The 21,983-nt window shown below is 37.7% G+C and overlaps 1 protein-coding gene and 1 pseudogene across 4 annotated transcripts in view; both read right to left on the bottom strand.

Annotated features, from left to right (window-relative positions):
* The window catches only part of GALK2 (galactokinase 2), a 182,166-nt gene that overhangs the window by 159,871 nt on the left and 312 nt on the right, over positions 1 to 21,983 (bottom strand). For 2 of the 4 annotated variants that reach the window (XM_063652214.1, XM_054451214.2), the window contains exon 2: positions 7,636 to 8,016. The exons of the other annotated variants lie outside the window; for them this stretch is intronic. In XM_063652214.1, the coding sequence (XP_063508284.1) occupies positions 7,636 to 7,688 (53 nt within the window). In that variant the 5' untranslated portion in view covers positions 7,689 to 8,016. The remainder of the gene's footprint in view (positions 1 to 7,635; positions 8,017 to 21,983) is intronic. 4 annotated transcript variants of the gene reach the window in all.
* On the bottom strand, positions 21,093 to 21,956 carry LOC129014151 (NADH dehydrogenase [ubiquinone] 1 alpha subcomplex assembly factor 4-like; annotated as a pseudogene).

The following is a 21,983-nucleotide window of genomic DNA, read 5'->3' as shown; positions in this document are numbered from 1 at the left end:
TACAAAATGTTTGAAGTTATCCTCATTCATCCACTCCATAAAGCTGTCAGAAAAAATCCTGCCACCCAGTGGATCACCAAACCAGTCCACAAGCAAAGGGTGATGCATGGGCTGATATCTGCAGGCCAAAAGATCCGTGGCCTTGGTAGGGTCATAAGTTCCACACACTCCTGGTGATTCTCACTGTGCATCTTGGAAAAGGCACAATACTCTCCAACTCCACCGTTACCACTAATGTAAGTAATGTTTGTAAAGTTGATACCTAAAAAAACAATTTAGGACAGTCATGTCTGCTTTGTCTGTTAAAACTAGTCTGTAGATTATTTCATGAATTTTTGGTCAAATTATGAAAGTTAAAGTGCAATAATGTTTGAAAACTATAAGTGATGATGTATCTTGTTTCTAATAAGATAAACTTTTTTGTCTTTGCTTTATCTGATTAGGGAGTTATATGGCAGTGTTTAAAACATACTGTGTGGTATAATAGGTTTAACATAAATTATTTAAAAGAAAAAAGAAAATAAATAATGAAAATAAATAAAGTATGCATATAACACAGGAACCTAGCAAAAAGTAATTAAATAAATTAGAAGAAGCAAATTAGCAGATAAAAGCAAAATTTATTGAACCAGGGGAAAATAGCAGATTGGATAAAAAAATTACAAGGTGGTTCTTCAATTTAAAAAAATATATAGAAAAAAACTTTGAGTGTCATTAAACATAATCAATACTAGAAATAATAGACAAATATAAATTTTTAAAAGATTTAAAAATTTTTAAATGGCTGATTTTTCTAGAAAAAATACAAATTTCTAAAATTGACACAAGAGGTTAAAAATAAAGAAACAGAAAAGTTGTCAGAAACAAAGCCCAAAAAGTGTTACAACAAGTTAGTTGGACCTTCGAGGAAAAAGTGGCATTTTCTTTTTATAAATGGTTCTAAATAATAGAAGCTGTGGAAAGTTTCCCATCTCATTTTAGGAGGCTAGTCTAACCCAGATGCTTACATTTGACAAGAATGGCCCTCAAAAGCAAACTATAGGCTAATCTCACTTGTGAAAATAGAAAAACTCTAAATAAAATGTTGGTAAATTTAATGCAGTAATTACCTAAAATAACCTATGTGACCAAGCAGAGTTCATTCCAGGAATATGAAGGTAATCAGCACCAGAAATCTGTTGATTAAATGAACTATGCTAACAGAATAAAAAGAGGAATATTCTATGACTTCATGATCCTCTCAAAAAATCCAAATAAGAAACAAATGTATTTTCATAGCCATTCCTTATTTTTTAAAATAAAATATAAAATTTTTTAAATCTCTGTCATGCTTTGATCTAAAGACAAAAAAAGTGAGGCAAACTTACTACAGAGTTTATTTGGGCCAAGTTTGAAGATTGCAACCCAGGAACATAGATTCAAGTTAACATGAATATACCCTCTGATTAGCAGTAGTTACTAGTGGTTTTTAAAGGAAAAAAATGGGGTGGTTCCTAACTTGTTTACCAAGAATTTACATTAAAATAGCATAATCTATTGATGGGCTGTACTTTGTTCTTTGTATCACAGATTACAGGAACATCAAGATAACAGGGGAAGCAGGAACAGGGGAAGTCAGGAACAAAAGGCCTTTAAATGATTGCCCCCTGGCACACGGGTGCAAGGAGGGCGAGGGATGTGACTAAAGTGCCATATTCATGTCTCTCTGGGCCTGATAAATTTTTGCATATCTCACATTGTAGCAGGACAAGCCGCAGACAAAACCTCTCAGACACCAAGTTAAAGAAGGAAGGGGTTTATTCCGCCGGGAGCATCGGCAAGACTCCTGTCTCAAGAGCCGAGCTCCCCAAGTGAGCAATTCCTGTCCCTTTTAAGGGATCACAACTCTAAGGGGGTCCACATGAGAGGGTCATGATCGATTGAGCAAGCAGCGGGTACGTGACGGGGGGATGCATACACTGGTAATTAGAACAGAACAGAACAGAACAGGACAGGGATCTTCACAGTGCTTTTCTATGCAAATAACTGATTAGGTCATGGGTTGATCTTTAACTACCAGGCCCAGGGTGTGGCACTGGGCTGCCTGCTTGTGGATTTCATTTCTGCCTTTTAGTTTTTGCTTCTTTTTTTGGAGGCAGAAATTGGGCATAAGACAATATGAGAGGTGGTCTCCTCCCTTAACATAGCTCAGATGGCTCGGAGCTATTTTTCTTTTCTCACCTACTAGAAAAGGGCATGTCCCTAATTTAATAAAGGATGTTTACCAGAAACAGCAAACATCATATTTGATGGCAAAATATTAGAAGCATTCCCATTTGTGATCTGAGAAACTAAAGTAGATGTCCCTTTATCAAGTAAGGGGGACTCTAAAGTTAAGGTAACAAAAGTTACAGGTCGAGGTGTGACAACTTCCTAAATTCTCATGGCTACAAGTAAAACCACACTCTTGCTAAACCCCCTAGCAATAGGAGCTATTGGACACCTCCTAACTCTGACTTACGATCCAGACCACTACAACTCTGATTGGACAGAGGACCAGCCTTACAAACATTCTTTTCTGATAAACAACTGCAGACCTTAAGCTAGTTTCAGCCAGCCTATAAAGACTGTGCACTAATTGTCTTTGTGTCCTATAGTTCACCTTGTTATGTAAAGAACCAAATTCCACCTCATTTTAATGCTAAAACCTGCCACAAAGTGAACATGGGATGTATGTTACAAATATGTTTACCCACTGCGCATGTGCTTGGCTCCCCTCATAAATATGTATAGCTTTTCCCCCAAACCTGCTGAATATGTATGACTCTATTGTATAAGACAGACTCTGTGGGGCCTCAAACCCAAACTTCCTCTTCCCTACTCAAAGTTAGAGCACCTTCAGTCCACACTGCAGACTCTCTCTTCCTGGTCTACAAACTGATATTGCCAATAAAGCTCTCCTTTCTACTATTCACCATTCTGGTGGTCATTTGGATGACATATTAAAATAAGGGTGAAGACAAAGATGCTATCATCATTATTATTCAACATACTACATTGCATAAATTATAAAATGTCTACATAACAAAAGATGTCATAAAGTTAAACTAGAAACTATATTTATAATATATATAAATGGTTTCTATTAAAAATACATATAAATACAAAAATACACACATATAAAAAGAGTTTCTAAAAATAACAAGAAATAGACCAAATGCTGTGGCTCATGCCTGTAATCCCAGCACTTTGGGAGGCCAAGGCAGGCAGATCACGAGGTCAGGAGTTCGAAACTAGCCTGGCCAACATAGTGAAACCCTGTCTGTACTAAAAATACAAAAATTAGCCAGGCATGGTGGTGCGCACCTGTAGTCCCAGCTACTTGGGAGGCTGAGGCAGGAAAACTGCTTGAACCTGGCAAGCGGCAGTTGTGGTGAGCCGAGTTCACGCCACTGCACTCCAGCCTGGGCAACAGAGTGAGACTCTCTCTTAAAATCAAAACAAACAAAAAAGCAAGAAATAGGCAATCCAATAACATATTTTTTGCAGGGCCATTTGACAGGAGCTATGAATATTTTAAATGTTTATTACCTTTGGCTCTGCTTCCATTTTCATGAATGAGCTTTAAAAAATTCACACAAATGCTCAGAGAATATATATACACGTATGTATATATATATTTTTGTGTGTATATATATTTTATATATATATACACACACATACACAAGGATGTTTGTTGCAGCATTGTTTACAAGAGAGAAAAATTAGAAATCTAAGAGTACTAAATGTTGAGTGGTTAAATAAATAATGGAATTCATACTACAAAATACTCTCAGCCCTTAAAAACAGTGAAATAGTCCGGGGCACAGCGGCTCAGCCTGTAATCCCAGGGAGACCAAGGCGGGTGGATCACTTGAGGTCAGGAGTTCAAGACCAGCCTGGCCAATATGGTGAAATCCTGTCTCTACTAAAAATACAAAAATTAGCCAGGCATGGTGGCACTTTCCTGTGATCCCAACTATTTGGAAGGCTGAGACAGGAGAATCTCTTGAACCCAAGAGCGGAGGCTGCAGTGAGCCAAGAGAGCGCCACTGCACTCCAGCCAACAGAGCGAGACTCTGTCTCAAAAAATGAAATGAAATAAGTAAAAATAGTGAAATATATCTGTATGAACTGATATACCAGATATCTGAGAAAGATTAAGTGAAAAAAGTAAGTAAAAAACAATAAATATATTATAATTATTGGACTTTTGTGAATATATCATTTTTATAAAATATAGTAACAATGATATAAGGACACAATAATATTACAAGGATACAAACTAAATGAATAACTTCTAAGAAGAGAAGTAGAAATCGGCAGCCCAGGGTAGAAATCAGAGACAATCAGGAAAGAAACTGTGGGATTTTCAGGCTTTACTGAATATACTTTTAAATAATCCAAATTTTTAATATTAAGAATGTATTCAGTGTCACCCTGCTAGCTCAACTGGTAGAATAGAGACTCAAGAATGTGTTCATACAGCAGCATTATTCATAAGAGCCAGAAGATGGAAGCAACCCAAATGTCCATCAATTGTTGAATGTATAAACAAAATGTATATCCATAAACTAGAATATTATTTGACCATAAAAAGGAATGATGTACTGATACATGTTAAATGATGTACTGATACATGAACCTTCAGAACATTATGCCACATGGAAGAAGCCAGTCACCAAAAAACACACATTTTATATGATTCCCTTCATTTGAAATGCCCAAAGTGACTAAATCTATAAATACAGAAAACAGAGCAGTAGTTGTTTAAGGCTAGGTGAGGGGAAAGGGAATGGAGTTCTGGGGCGTGATAATCTAAGGGATGGCTGGGTTCTTTGTGAGAAGAAAACATTCTAAATTTGATTATGGCGATGGTTGCATAGCTCTATGAATACACTAAACCCATTTAATCGCAAACTTTAAATGAATTAGTTATATGATACGTGAATGTCAATAAAACTGCTACAAAAATAACAATAATCCAACAAGTTTTAAAACTTAATCCAAAAGAGAAAGTAAAGATAAGAGATACAACTGCTAAGAATGCAAAGAAAGCCAGAACAGTGAAATTTAGAGTCTTACGGTACCGGTACCATGCAAGAGTGGGACACAGAAAGAAAATATTAGAACTTCAATTTCTATTTGATTTTTACATAAAAATAATAAAAATAAAATTAAGTTTTACTAAAATGTATGATATGGTTGACTAGTGCCTTTACTCAAAGGATCACGTGCCTTGTGAGGTTGAAGAGGCATCCTGGAAAAAGAATAAGAGTTCCACAAGAAAGCAGGCTGACCATTCATTCATTTTTTTTTCCTTCTCAGTATATTGCAATACTTGACCGGTTAGGTGAATTTATAGATTATACTATTTAGATTTAATAAAATACATCCCTCCTAGAATGAGTAAGTGGCTGCAAAAGATTCCTGCAAATAAAACATTGCTTGAAGCTAATAATTGCATTTTGTGCACAAATGAAAAACAAGAAAATGGCAGAGCTTATCTATTATGATCTTTTCTGTGGATAACACAGATTAAATATTAACAATAAATATTTGTTACATGAATGAATAATATAAAAATCATGAAAAGCAAGAAGGAACGCTAAGGAAATTCAGTAAACAATTATTCACTTTTAGTACATGTACCTATACTTGTTACCACCACCCTCCCCCAAACAGGGTAAATATAGATAGAAATGTTGATCTTTATTATTACAATCACATAAAATGGAAACACATTAGGAATTTACACATGGATATGTTCTATGTAGAAGACTAAACTATAGGCCTGGCACGGTGGCTCACGCCTGTAATCCCGGCACTTTGGGAGGCTGAGATGGGCGGATTACCTGAGGTCAGAAGTTGGAGACCAGCCTGGCCAACATGGTGAAACCCCTTCTCTACCAAAAACACCCCGTCTCTACCAAAAACACAAAAAAATAACCGGGCGTGGTGGCGGGCACCTGTAATCCCAGCTACTCTGGAGGCCGAGGCAGGAGAATGGCTTGAACCTGGGAGGTGGAGGTTGCAGTGAGCGGAGACTGCGCCACTATACTCCAGCCTGGGCAACAGAACAAGACTGTCTCAAAAAAAAAAAAAGACTAAACTACAAGAGATCAGGCTATTTTCATGTAACAAATTTCTCATTAATCTTATTGGAAGCATGCCTTTAACAGTGTGTCTTAATTCATTCAAATATATAAGGGCAACAGTGCTATACAAGAACCTCTAGAGTATATTAAAACATTCAAAGACATTGAGAAGTAGTCCAAAGCTGTGCTGGACTCTATAATAAGAAATCATGTTTCTTTCTGGTAACTAAAGACACACTGTTTGCTGGTTTAAGGATGAAAGAACATTTTCAAGTTGTAGTAAAGTATAATATCATCAACTGACACATGGTGGTAATAAACCACCAAGTAGGAAGAGCTTAAGGACTTGATGTCAGAGAAAAAAGTTAACAGAAAAAAACTAAAAACAGCAAAGGCAGAAGGCCGGGCGCGATGGCTCACGTCTGTAATCCCAGCACTTTGGGAGGCCAGGGTTGCCGGATCACTTGAGCTCAGGAGTTCGAGACCAGCCTGACCAACATAGAGAAACCCCGTCTCTGCTAAAAATACAAAATTAGCCGGGTGTGGTGGCGCCTGCCTGTAATCCCAGCTACTCAGGAGGCTGAGACAGGAGAATCGCTTGAACCCGGGAGGCGGAGGTTGCGGTGAGCCAAGATCGCGCCATTGCACTCCAGCCTGGGCAACAAGAGCAAAACTCCATCTCAAAAAAGAAAAGAAAGAAAAGAAAGAGAAGGAAGGAAGGAAGGAAGGAAGGAAGGAAAGAAAAGAAAAGAAAAGAAAGAAAGAAAGAAAAGAAAGAAAGAAAGAAAGAAAGAAAGAAAGAAAGAAAGAAAGAAAGAAAGAAAGAAAGAAAGAAAGAAAGAAAGAAAGAAAGAAAAGAGAAAAACAGCAAAGGCAGAGAGTCAGGAAAGCCCTTGGCTAATGTAGCAGGTGAAAGACTTCATTTTATGAGACCTCAGCCCCATTAGTCAGAACGAAGTATTTCTACAAAGTACCTGTAACTGAAAAGATCCTCCCCGAGACATCACTAAACTATTAGTTACTCTGTAGCTAGGGACTGCCAGCAAATTAATTCCCCAAGTGACAGTTCAGAGATTCTCGTGTTTTTTGTTTTGTTTTGTTTTAAAGAGGATGCAGACACCAAGAGGGTTTTTGTGTTTGTTTTCAATGAATATTTAGAAAGAAGACTTTTAAAAAGCAGTATCAACTGGCATGCAAGACAAAGAGAGGAGTTCAGTGTGGATATGGGCATTTCTGCTGAAGCCCAGTAGAAACAGTACACTAATTACAAGAAAAGGAAAAGAAGAATCTGCATGGATGAAGCAAAAAACTTACAACCCTTCGTAGTAGTCAAGGTGGAATGTGTTTGCGGCATGATCTTTTTTGCAAGCCCAGCCACGTGTCCTTATAGAATCCCAAGGGTTCCACTTGCTCCCCGGGACCAAAAGCAGCGCCCCAAGTGAGCAGCCAAGTGCTGTGGACCCGATCTACACGTAGCCAACCCAGGAAATCCCAAAGCCCGGCGTCTCCTCTCCCCCACCTGGGATGTTCTGCCACCTGGACCCGACGCGTAGCAGGGCTCTCTGTAGCCATATTTCGTTAGATCCTTCTTTCTTCTGTAGTTTCAAGGGTCTAAGCAAAGCTCCCAGAGCAATCACGAGACTTCTGTGACAGGAGCCGTTTTCTTCCGGGAGATAAACAGCTCCCGCCCTGCGGAAATCCTGCAGCTTCGCTGAGGTGGCTGCTTCCAATCGGCCCCGCCTCTGGCTCCTCCTCCCTGGACTCAACCAGCGTTCCCTCCAAGCAGCAGTCAGGTACAGCCTCCGTCCTGCTCTTAGCTCCCAGGGAGGGACTAGCGCCTCGCAGGAGCCCCTGCGCAGAGCACGTGCGAAGCTGACTAGTGAGGTTTTCTTTTTGCACCCTGTGGATGTCAGAGAACAGTGTCATAACCTGGCGCCCTACATACACCTAGTTTCTGATCTGTCTCGGGCTGCGTTTTTTTTTTTTAAGTTATAGTTTTGGTCTTGATTGTTCAGCAGCTACTCCCCGAACAACACTAAAATGTTTAGCTATTGCTTCTTTGAGGATTACTTCCAAATCAAGCAACATAAAATTGATGTATCACTTGATTTAAATAGATTTGCATTTATTTACACGTTAGAGACATTGGTGGGCCTTCCTAGAACTCAGTAGTGAAAAGACGGAAACACATGCCTTTTAATGTGCAAGACCCCTTAGCATCCAGTTAAACCTCTTCATTTTCCACTTACCTAGAGAAATCCTAGATGCCCTATCTTAAAAAGTACACTATCCCCAGTACATCACTTACTTTTCCTTCCTTCATAGTTCTCCTATTTGCTTATGTATTTATTGTGTCTCTCACCACTTCCATCATCATTACCACTAGAAAGCAACTGGGGGCAGGCAGATTGGTTTTTAATGAATAGGTAAGATAAACTGAATGAATGACAAAAGGTGAAATGATGTGCCTGAGGTCACAGTGATCATTGGGAGCAAAACTGGAATTAAAATTCAGATCTATTAACTCTCAATCTAGTGCACTTTGCACCTCAGAAATATTGAGATTAAACCCAAGTGAAGACAGCTAGCAAAAAACCCATTCCAAAGTTTCCTGATTAAGGAAGTTTGAGCCAACATGCCCAACACACTGGGGTAGTAGCATAACTCAGAGAGATTCGATAAGTTGTATACATCAGTAAGTTGCTGCTCCAGAATTTCTATACGTATATGCATACTTTGTCTCCATGTTTCCTTCCCCCTTAGGGGAAGGAATGGACAATTCCTTCACAAAGTGTGAATGGACAATAAGCATAGCCAAAGAGTGGCAGCCCCTTGGCACCCCTTTGGGTTATTACTGTAAATGATACATCAAAGAAACAAAGTTACTCTGGTCTCAGGGCAGCTTTCTCACTATTATTTCAGTCCCTCTTTATCATTTTCAAATGAATGAATTATATCTTCTTGTTTCTGGGCCCCAATAAATCCCAGTTTGGTGTTCATTTTGGTTTAATTTTGAGTAACAGGAGTCATCACTGTCACTTGTAAATAGTTTTAATAGGGAGATAACCTAAATTTTAAAAAAAATGTAAAATGTTTAGGGACATCAGTAAATACAGAAAAAAACAGAATCTTTTTTTTTTTAGATGGAGTTTCGCTCTTTGTTGCCCAGGCTGCAGTGCAATGGCATGATCTCTGTTCACTACAACCTCCACCTCCCAGGTTCAAACGATTCTCCTGTCTCAGCCTCCCAAGTAGCTGGGAATACAGACGCCCGCCACCACACCGGCTAATTTTTGTATTTTTAGTAAAGACGGGGTTTCACCATGTTGGGCAGGCTGGTCTCGAGCTCCTGACCTCAGGTGATCAGCCCACCTCGGCCTTCCAAAATTCTGGGATTAAAGGCATGAGCCACCGTGCCCAGCCCAGAATCATTTTTTATTCAGATGTTTCTAATATATTCTTTTGCATTAGTTGAAAAATAACAAATTTTAAAGTTTTGAATTTTTTTAATAGTCCAAAATAAACTCATTTTATACAGGGTTAAAAAAAATGACTGTAAAAACTGTTTCAAAAAAGAATACTTCCTACTGAATGTGTACTTGATGACCGAACATTAACTTTGCTAAATGAAACCAAATGGCAAATCATTAGTCTGGACCTTGCATACATTGCTATTGCAGTCTCAACAAAACTGATGTAGACTAGAAAGCACCTTACAGAGCAATTAGTAAAGCATCCTTTTTTGAAATGATTGGCGCAAAGTAAAACAGGATTAACAGAGCTAGAATTAAAACCTAGGTCTCTAGACTCCTAGCCTAGAGGCCATCTTACTTCTGAATACGTGACCTTTGTTGAGACCCCAGTAAACTGTGCTTAAAAATAAATTATTGAAATAATTAGAATCCTTGTCCCAAATTAAAATGTGTACATTATAATTTTCATAAAGCATTACTCTTAAAATAACCTGTCCAAACTACTAGAGAACCCCAAATAGACACCAAAAACAAAACTAACATTACTTTCTTATACTACCTTCCTTATATTAGGCATCTTGCTAAGTAAGCACTTTGCGTATATTATTGTCTCTTTAAACCTTTCCAACAATCCTTATGGGATAGAAAAATATTATTTCCTTTTCAATTTCAACAAGATATTCCTTTAGTTCTTATTAGACATATCTAATAGTGAAAATATTTAAACATTTGGCTGGGCGCAGTGGCTCATGCCTATAATCCCAGCACTTTGGGAGGCCGAGGTAGGCAGATCACCTGAGGTCAGGAGTTTGAGAATGGCCTGGCCAACATGGTGAAACCCCATCACTACTAAAGATACAAAAATATAGACAGGTGTGGTGGCGGGTGCCTGTAATCCCAGCAACTTGGGAGGCTGAGGTGGGAGAATCGCTTGAACCCAGGAAATGGAGATCGAGTAAGCCAAGATCACGCCATTGCACTCCAGCCTGGGCAACCAAGAGCAAAACTCCATCTCAAAAAAAAAAGAAAATAAAATATTTAAACATTTATATTTTACAGTATTTTTATTTTCACAAATACTGAACCTCTTGGTTCTTTGCTTTTTGCAAGTAGGCACTCTTACAATAGGTTTAGAATCTGAATTATAAACTAATAAATGGTATATTATGATGGAGTCTTAAACAGAAACCTAATTAATAAACTTGAAATTGTTTCTCCTCAAAGGATATTAGTCTCCATTCAGATAAAATATTATAGCAAACTAAACAAAAACAAAACAAACACTAAAATGAAATAAAACAAAAACTTGATCCAAAATATGACTTAAAGCACGGGTGTTAGAGACTCACAGACCTGGCTAATGCCTATTGATGTTTCTCAGCTTAGTAATCACTTCCTTCAGGAAGTTTTCCATGTTCTCTACCCAAAACTAAGTGTCTAAGACCATAGAGAGATTGACCATTTATCTGAAATAATGTTATTTGTGTGGTTTAATCTGTTTGTGCAACTTCTAGAAAATATTTCCTATTTTGACATACAATAAAAACTAGTGTTCACAATTGGGAGAATCTACTTTAGTGACCTATTTTGGATATTTTCTCATTATAGTAAATAATATGTAACACGGGTTTATGTCTTCTTTATAATGATGTTACATTCCTTCTTTTTGTTGTTGTTGTTGTTGAGACCAAGTCTCGCTCTTGTTGCCCAGGCTGGAGTGCAATGGCGAGATCTCGGCTCACTGCAACCTCTGCCTTCCGGGTTCAAGTGATTCTCCTGCCTCAGCCTCCCAAGTAGCTGGGATTACAGGTGCCTGCCACCTAATTTTTGTATTTTTAGTAGAGATGGGGTTTCAACATGTTGGCCAGGCTGGTCTCAAACTCCTGAACTGAGGCCATCCACCTACCTTAGCCTCCCAAAGTGCTGAGATTACAGGCGTGAGCTACTGCACCCGGCCCCTTATTCTTCTGTTTATAGAATAGATACTGCTCTCTAGTGTATATAATCATTAAATGGCAAAAATAAACTCATGAATCAAAGAAATCTATATTTATGTAGTTATGGAGGAAATAAAAATTGTGCAAAAATGCTTTAACCAAACATAGATTGTTTTGCAGTGTAAAAAACAAAGCAAAACAAAACGAAGCCTCTAAGCACCTTCTGCTTGCCCAGTCATACACAGCATCACATCAGTACTCTAATTACTTGTGTTTTCTGTCTAGTCTAAATTTTTTACTCAAAGTGTGGTCCTCAGAACAGCAGCATCAGCATCACTTGAAAGTTTTTAGAAATACATTATCTTGGGCCGGGCGCGGTGGCTCACCCCTGTAATTCCAGCACTTTGGGAGGCTGAGGCGGGCAGATCACAAGGTCAGGAGATCGAGACCATCCTGGCTAACACGGTGAAACCCCATCTCTACTAAAAATACAAAAAATTAGCTGGGCGTGGTGGCGGGCGCCTGTAGTCCCAGCTACTCAGGAGGCTGAGGCAGGAGAATGGCGTGAACCTGGAAGGCGGAGCTTGCAGTGAGCGGAGATGGCGCCACTGCACTCCAGCCTGGGTGACAGAGCAAGACTCTCTCTCAATAAAAAAAAAAAAAAAAGAAATACATTATCCTGGGCCCAGACCTACTGAATCAGAATCTATAATGCAAGTCAAACATGTCATTTTAAATTTTCTAGAAGCCACTTTCAAAACAGGAGAAAGAAATGTTAAATTTAATAATATATTTTATCTAATACACGAAAATATCATTTTAAATATAATATTTTAAATTATTAACATTTTACTTTTTTAAATAAGTCTCCAAAATCTAGCCTATCTCAATTACAGCATATCTCAATTATGATGAGAAACAAGTGGCTGCTATATTAGACAGCACAGAGCTAGATTATAGGCTCCCTGAAGGCAAAGACTGTTTTACTCTGATTTTATAGACTCTGGCTTAGTGTTGAGCAGGCACTCAAGGAATGTTTAATGAAGGAATAAATTAATGAAACTGGATTAGCGTGGTTCCACTACTTTGTGACCCTAGGCAAGTCTGAAATTCCTCTTCTAAAAAAGGGAGATAAAAATACCTACTTCATAGGGTTATTATGAAGATCTTAAAAACCATCCCAACATTCTCTCCAGTTATTCTCTATCACCTAAATCTGGTTTGCTGTCTTTAAGGCCATCTGAAATTACATTATTTATTGATTTTTATAATTATTACCTGTCACCTCCACTAAAATTCATATTCCATGTTTCATCCATTATTCTATCATTCATTCATTCATTTGACAAATGTTTCTCTGTGCTACTATGTTCTAAGCACTATTCTACGCACTGGGGATACAACAATAAACATAAACAAAAAGCTCCTGCTATTATGGCAAATTAAAATTAGTTAAGTAAATAAATGAATATATTACAAAAATTGATGCAGACTCTGCATCTAGTATACATTCCATCATCAAAATGAAATCTGATAAACAAAAATTTAGATTCTGAAATTAGAAGTTTGCATTTCAAGCTTAGTGTACATTAGCCTGACCAAATTACAGATAAATTGCCCCAATTTAAAACTACATTTTGTTTTTTCTTTTTTATTTCTTTTTTTTTTTTTTTTTTGAGACGGAGTTTCGCTCTTGTTGTCCAGGCTGAGTGCAATGGCATGATCTCCGCTCACTGCAACTTCCGCCCGCTGGGTTCAAGCGATTCTCCTGCCTCAGCCTCCGGAGCATCTGGGATTACAGGCATGCGCCACTACGCCGGGCTAATTTTTGTATGATTAGTAGAGATGGGGTTTTACCATGTTGGCCAGGCTGATCTTGAACTCCTGACCTCAGGTGATCCACCTGCCTTGGCCTCCCAAAGTGCTGGGATTACAGGCGTGAGCCACCATGCCCAGCCTTCCTTTTTATTTCTTAACCTAGAAACTAAATATAGTACCAAGAATCTTCAAACTAGACAATTCTTTCCTCACCTTGTCATAACCATCCAATGTTGCCCACCTCAATGAGGAGCTGATTGTGGTTATTATCTTAAGCAATTTTTTCTGTTTTTTTTTTTTTTTTTTTGGAATACATTTGCTAACGCTCTCCGGTGACTGACATAACTGCATCTACTGGTTGTCAATTGGCTTTGGCTCAAAATAATACTTAGGCCAAAGTAGCATATTTTGGGGTGGCATATTCTGAACCCCTTCAATGCTTAATCATACTGTATTAGCATATTCCTCCTATGTCAGCTATAGAGATGAAAGATATAATTACAGTCTGGAGCATTCTGAAGGCTTAGTATAAGTAGTTGTTGATTCCCTTAACCCTGACCCCATCTCTATAAATAGTCCCTTAATTAAATTTTCAGTTAACTCCCCTGAGTATGCCACGAGTTTTCTTTCCAGAACTTTACTAATACAAAAGGAGTCCTCTTTTTCTGCTCTTCTAACACAGTGTTCAGTCTCCCCAAATTAATATAGTAAAAAAAAATTTTAAAGATGATTGGTCTGAAAGGATGCCAAATCATAAACCTGTTTGGTATGACTCAGCCAAGGCCTGTGAAGAGTCATGAATGCTAAAGTTTACTTAAACATATCACATTTTCATTGAGAATCTATAAGCAAGGCATATGCTGCATTTCAGAGAATTCAGAAGTAAGAAAGACAGTTGTGTCCTCAAGGAGCTTTCTGTTTAATAATGAATAAATGGGAATAATTGTAATACAAGGTAGCACACAATTATGAAAAATATATTTTAAAAGGATCAAATTATGCTGACAATTAAACTGTCATTGGATTTTTGACAAAGGTGCCAAGACAACTCAATAGAAAAAGCGTATCTTTTCAACAAATGACGCTGGAACAATTTGATATCCATATGCAAACTAACGAACCTCCACATTCATTCACACTATACATGAAAATTAAATTTGAAATGGATTGCAGACCTAAATGTAAGAGGTAAAAGTATATAAAACTTCCAGAAAAAACATAAGTGAAAATCTCAGTGCCCTTAGGTATGACAAAGATGAATACAACACAAAAAGCATAAAGAACTCTTACAACTCAACAGTAATAAGATAAACAACCCAGTTTAAAAAATAGGCAAAATATATTTAAAAACATTTCACCAAAGGAGATACATGGATGACAAATAAGCACACAAAAAATGTTCAACATTAGTCGTTAAGTAAATGCAAATTAAAACTACAATAGTATACTGCTATATTCCTGCTAGAGTAGCTAAAGTTAAAAAGATTGATCACACTAAATGTTGGCAAGAATGTGGAGCAGCTAGAACTCTTATGCACTGCTGTTGGATATGCAGAATGGTAAAACCACTTAGGAAAACAATTTGAGAGTTTCTTAAAAAGTTAAATATATACCTACCATATGACCCAACCATTTCACTACAAGATATTTACTAACTGCATTCACATCTATTCTGCATAACAATATTACTACAAATGTAGTAGTATAAATAAATACACATTTATTATGTCACAATTTTCTGTCCTGTTTTAAGGTCTCACAAAGGCTTATTTGAGGCTCAACTGGGGAAGGATTCACTTCCAAGAGCTGCTAACAATGGCTGTTAGCAGCATTCAGTTCCTTGAGGGCTGTCAGACTAAGACCATATATATATATTTTTTTTTTGGCTGGCTGCTAGCCAGATGCCACGATCAGCTCCCTGTTGTGTTGTCCTTCCCAACATGGGCACTTGCCTTCCTCAAAGCCAGCAAAGGAGATCATCTTTCCTGTCAGGATTGACTTAACAATCTTGTATAATGTAATCATGTATATATAATCATGTATATCACCTTTGCTTTATCTTAGTTAGAAGCAAGTCACAGATCCCACTCACGCTCAAAAAGCAAAGAATTATTCAAGGAAATAGATAATGGGTAGCCACCAGAGTCTGTCTACCATAAATTACCCAACAGAAACAAAACATATGTTTACACAAAAACTTGTGCACAAATGTTCTTAGCAGCTTCATTTATATTAGCCACAAACTGAAAAAAACTTAAAATATCTATCAACAGATAAATGGGTAAGATGAATTGCAATATATCCATGTAACGAATACTCAGCAATAAAAAGAAACAACCAACTGATACATGCAACAACCTGGACAAATCTCAACATAATTATACTAAGTGAAAGAAATGAGGTACATATTGCATGATTCCATTTACATAAAATTCCTGAAAATGTAAACTAATCTATAGTGACAAAAAGTAGATCGGAGTTACCTGGGAAAAGTTAAGGGGGGAGGAGAGAAATTTCTGCAAGGAATCTGTGAGGAAACTTTTGCAGTGATAATATGTTCATTATCTTGTGTCGTGATAGTTTCACAGGTGTATACATATGTCAAAGTTCATTAGATTTTATACTTTAAGGCTGGGAGTGGTGGCTCATGCCTGTAGTCCAAGCAGTTTGGGAAGCCAAGGCGAGTGGATCACCAGAGGTCAGAAGTTGGAGACCAGCCTGGCCAACATGGCGAAACCTCATCACTACTAAAAATACAAAAATTAGCTGGGCGTGGTGGTGGGTGCCTGTAATTCCAGCTTCTAGGGAGGCTGAGGCAGGAGAATCGCTTGAACCCAGGAGGCGGAGGTTGTAGTGAGCTGAGATCATGCCACTGCACCCTAGACTGGGCAACAAAGCAAGACTCCATTTCAAAAAATAAAATAAAATAAATAAATAAATTTTATACTTTATGTGCAGCTTAATTTACCTTATTGAGGTAAATCAAGCTACTGAATAATACCTCAATAATGCCATTTTATGAAAATATGTTTTAAAAACATAGGATCCACTTTCAACAAGGGCAGCATGTCACACAAATACACTCTGTTAAAATTACAATTTTCTATTATTTACCATTGAATAAAATTAATGTCAAGAAAAAATAAAAGAGAATATCTTAACGGTATAAAGTATTCAGGATAGGCTATGTGAATAAGGTCACATTTACATGGATTTTTAAGGACAGAAAAATATTTTGATGTGTGATACAGAAAGATTAATCTATTAACATTTTTATTTATCCAACAAGCACTTATTAGCACCTGTGTACTCAAGCAGCATGCTCAGCACAATGAAGACCTTTTCAACTGCTGTTAGTAAATTTCCAGACTAGACTTAATAAATTTGGTCATGGCCAAGGAAATTATACTCAAAATTTAGCTGCCGTTCACCCAGTCTTCCTACTTACCAGCTTATTTGCATACTTATTTTCCCATTGTAGGAATAAGGCATTACATTTAAAAGCAGCAAATTATGTAATATATTTAAATGTAAATCAGCATGCAATTTCATGTATGTGATCAGTATGCATTTGTTAAGCATATTATCCATTTTGCAACTGCTATCTTGAGTACAAAGTAAAACTATGAAACTTTGATTACTCTGAGCAAATAACCTCTTAACTACCTCAGGATCCTATTTTCTCTTTTGAACAATTAAAAGTAGAGTAACCATGTGATTTACTGTCTAACTTCTGAAGGTGATGGGTGCTATTAATTTTTTTTTTTTTTTTTTTTTTTTTTTTGAGATGGAGTCTCGCTCTATCACCAGGCTAGAGTGCAGTGGCACGATCTCAGCTCCCTGCAACCTCCACCTCCGCCTCCCCGGTTCAAGCGATTCTCCTGCCTCAGCCTCAGGTAGCTGGGACTACAGGTGCACACCACCACGCCCAGCTAATTTTTGTATTTTGTGTTTTTAGTAGAGATGGGGTTTCACCATGTTGGCCAGGATGGTCTTGATCTCTTGACCTCGTGATTCCACCCACCTCGGCCTCCCAAAGTGCTAGGATTCGAGGTGTGAGGACCGCACCCGGCCTGGGTGCTATTACTATTATGATGGGTCAACAGTAGTAAACGAGATCAGTCCCAGGAAAACTGGGATGTATAGTCATCCCAGGTACAGGGAGTTTTGTTTTGTTGTAAAGTTACAAGTATAGGTTTCTGAACGCCACTCAGAACTACTGAATCAGAATCTCTACTGTGGCATTTGGGAAGCCTTATACTGTAAAGTGATATCATTAAAGGCTCTTCCAATTCTAAGTTATACATTTAATATGGTAATTTTGAATATAGACTGGATATTGAATGATAGGGAATTATTATTAATCTTTTTTTTTCTTTTTTGAGACAAACTCTCACTCTGTCGCCTAGGCTGGAGTGCAGTGGCGCAATCTTGGCTCACTGCAACCTCCACCTCCCAGATGCAAGCGATTCTGCTGCCTAAGGTTCCTGAGTATCTGAGATTAGAGGCATGGGCCACCATGCCTGGATAATTTTTGTATTTTTAGTAGAGACAGGATTTCTCCATGTTGGCCAGGCTGGTCTCAAACTCCTAACCTCAGGTAATCCACCTGCCTCAGCCTCCCAAAGTGCTGGGTTTACAGGCACGAGCCACCGTGCCTGGCCAGTATTATTAATCTTATATGTAATAATGATGTGATTACATAGGAGAATGTTCTTAGTTTTAGGAAATACACATAGCTGCATTTAGGGGTGATGTGTCATGATATCAGAATCCTCCTTTCAACGGATACAGGGAACACACACATACATACAATCAAAGCTGACAGTGGGCATATACATGTCCACTGTACTATTCTTTCAATTTTATGTATTCTTGAAATTTATCATAATAAAACATTGAGAAGAAAAGACTGTTAGGGAAAAACATTTGTATGTATAGGTGAGAACACATTATTGTCGCAAATACAACTTAAAAGAACTATGACCAAAAAGGTGTCAATTCAAGTAATTACTAAAAAAGAATCAAGCCTGTAATTTCTCTTCTTAGAATTCCTTCTTTCTTTTTTTTTTTTTTTTTTGAGACAGAGTCTTGCTCTGTCGCCCAGGCTGGAGTGCAATGGTGCAATCTCCGCTCACTGCAACCTCCACTTCCCTGGTTCAAAAGATTCTCCTGCCTCAGCCTCCTGAGTAGCTGGGATTACAGGCACCCGCCACCATGCCTGGCTAATTTTTTTTTTGTATTTTTAGCAGAGACAAGGTTTTGCCACGCTGGCCAGGCTGGTCTCAAACTCCTGATCTCAGGTGGTCCGTCAGCCTCAGCTTCCCAAAGTGCTGGGATTACAGGCGTGAGCCACCGCGCCAGCCGGAATTATTTTTTAAAGAATAAAATTTCAAAGATATTCACTGCAGAATTGCTTAGTGTTATTTCTGCAATACTCTGAATGTATAACAATAATGGCATGAATTATGGTGCACTGGTACATTCAACGAGGGATTATTACACAGCCACTAAAATAATTATTATTAGGAATATATTTTAAGACTGGGCAACGTGGTTCACACCTGTAATACCAGTGCTTTGGAAGGTTGAGGTGGGAGGATTGCAAGACCAGCCTGGGCAACATAGTGAGACCCCTGTCTCTACAAAAAAATATTTTAAATTCGTCAGGAATGGTGGCATGTACCTGAAGTCCCAGCCACTGAGGAGGCTGAGATGGGAAGATCACTTAAACCAAGGAGTTCGAGGCTGCAGTAAGCTATGATGGTGCCACTGCACTCCAGCCTGGGTGACAGAGCAAGATCTTGTCTCTAAATATAAACAAATAACCAAACATTGACCTATGCTGCTACAGATGCAAAAATAAGCCAAATCTATATCTATGCTTAACTACATAACCATTTGTGGAGTCACGTGGACAGATCTGGACATTTACGTGGAAAATGCTACCTATTTGAAAAGCAGTTTTTCCCCTTTATTTCATTTTTTTCTTTATTTTGAATTCTGCCAATGATTTTGTGTAATAGTATTTTTTTAAATGGTATGGGAAGAAATCTTTTATCATGTGACACCACATAACAGCTGCCTAACCACACAATGTAGATATGAATAAAGATGGCTCGGAAATAAGAGTGTACTAGTATCAGTGACTCAACTAGTGACCATTATGACAAATGGAATAAAGTTTTGACTGATTTACAAGAGTTTTAAAATGCATTTTATATTGAGTAGTTATTTCATGTTTTCTTAAAACAATTATTGTACTGAACTAAAAATAAACTAGGTAGTTTGTTCACCTAACCAATCTACATTCAAAGACATGCTTACAAATTTTCCACTTAGTTCATTTTTCTGTTCTCAGCATTACTACAAATGCCTCATTCCGTCATCATGTTGAATTCTTCAGCACCTTCTATATCATTTCCAGGGGCATCTTTGGGAAGCAGTGATGCCTATCTTCCCTCAGAAGCACACTGATAACCTCAATATACCCACAATTCACACTTATTCCCTTCTCTGAGGTGTGCTGCTTCTTGGCACATCAGAAAAAACACACTACTAGGATTTGAAAAACTAAGTTCTGGGCCTTGTTAGGTCATAAACTACAGAAACCTTAGGTCATATATTCTCCCCAGGCGTTTCTCCACTACAAAAAAAAAAAAAAAAATTTCATTATTTCCTTGGTCTTTTGTAGTCCTTTACTATTTCATTTATCTTCATGATAACCCTTAAATTTAAGTAAGGTAGCATTATGTTCATTTTATAGAAGAAATTCAGTCTCAAAGAGGACATAGTCTCCCAAAGATCCCACAAGTAGTAATATATTAGGCACAGCTAAACTCACACACTCTTACTCAAGATCCTAGTACTGGTACATGCCGTGCTAATAAGTTTGCTAAAATGGATGAAGCAGCAATTTCTCAGGTATCTTCCAATGATCCTGTTCTCTGCTTCTACTTGCTATTTTTTCTCTCTTCTCTCAACTAGCATTAACATCCAAAACTACATATAATCACCAAATTTCATTTACCATGGTTTTTTAATTATTCTTTAAATTTTTCTAGTTCCATGTTAAATCCAGAGAAATGTTACTTTTTCGAAAGTTTCTACTACTGCCTCGCTCTCTGAAGGCCATGGGACTTACCTATTTGTCAAAGCAGAAATTCCCAACATTTCGTAAACACCACTAATTACTTTTTATAACTGTAAAGACAATTATTCCATACTTAAAACCAATTCAAAATAAATCCTCAATACTTCTTATTCCCTGGGGTAGTAATTTTAATTAGATTTTATTGATTCTTTATTTTCTCCTATGTGCCTTTATTTGGCAAATACTGTTAGTCTACCTTACTACCTAGTCTCTTCCCCTAACAAGAAAATGTCAGTCTTAAGAGTCAGGAAAGTTTTTACTTTCACTATCACATATGAAGAATGAACTAAACACCTAACTTGGAAAGGAAAACTTAAATGAGGGATTCAGGACACTTCCCAAGGGGTCATATGACCAATTTAAAAGTTGGTATGATGTGTCTAAAATAACAAATTAACTCTTTTACTTATAATAAAAGTACAGATGTGCTGATTAGTCATGCTAACATGTACATATGAAATATGCCAAATTAAAAGAAAACAAAATACAGTCTATGGCAATCTTGAAAATTCAGGGATCTCAATAAATATTAAGAGGATGCTCTCACAATTAGAGCATTAAACACTTGGTAATTAACATAATTTAATATGCAAAAGTGAGAAAATATACAGGATGAGGGATGAGGAGTACACATAGGAAATTTTTGTGATTTTCTTCATTTTGATTGTATTGCTTTCTTGTCTTCAGGAGGGAAGATTTTGACTTCAAAAGTAACAAAATATTTAAGAAGGGAATTCATATCTTTCTGTTCTAAATGATATTCTTGCGCTATTTTCTCAGCAGTTCATGTTTCTGGATAAAGTTTATGATTACTGAAAAGTGTCAATGCTTCTACAGTGGAAATTTTGCCTTTGGGAATGCTCTTAATATTTATCATATCAAAGTGACGGCCTTTCGGCAATCTGAATTTCTTTGGCTCCTGACGTGTTTCAGCAGCTTTCACCTGCACGGAAGACACAGGATCTTTGGAATCAACATACACATATTTTAGAAATGACAGTAGCTTGTCATCTTTACGAGCAATCTCTCCCTTAATTTCTGGATAGAGATTAATCTGCTCTGGCAGGAGGCTGTTGGTAGAGGGGTGCCTGGGAGCGAGAGAGGGCTTCATGTTGCCGATTTCCCGTTCCGCTCGGTTCTCTTGAAATTCCTGATCCCGTGAGTCACCGCAGCCCCCATCTCCTCACAACATGATGCCCTCAGGTTCCCAGTAATGTATTTTTTAAAAACCAGTCGTTGTTACCTTAATTTGGTCCCAAGGGCTGTAAAGGTCAGTTTACAATTCGTTGAACAACTGAGTAAGATTTAAGGCAACTCAACTGATAGCTGCATACCTAATTTAGGATATCCATAGAATTGTTTTGTCAACTACAAATATAACAAGCATTAAGTGTAAACTGTGTTGCTGAAAAGTACTCCAAGTATCTTAGGAACACCCACCGCAATGTGTGGGCTAAATGCACACGTACAATGATAGCAGAAATAA

This window comes from Pongo pygmaeus, chromosome 16 (assembly GCF_028885625.2).
Source record: "Pongo pygmaeus isolate AG05252 chromosome 16, NHGRI_mPonPyg2-v2.0_pri, whole genome shotgun sequence".
In the NCBI taxonomy this organism is placed as follows: Eukaryota; Metazoa; Chordata; class Mammalia; order Primates; family Hominidae; genus Pongo; species Pongo pygmaeus.
This window is presented reverse-complemented; position numbering and strand designations above follow the sequence as displayed.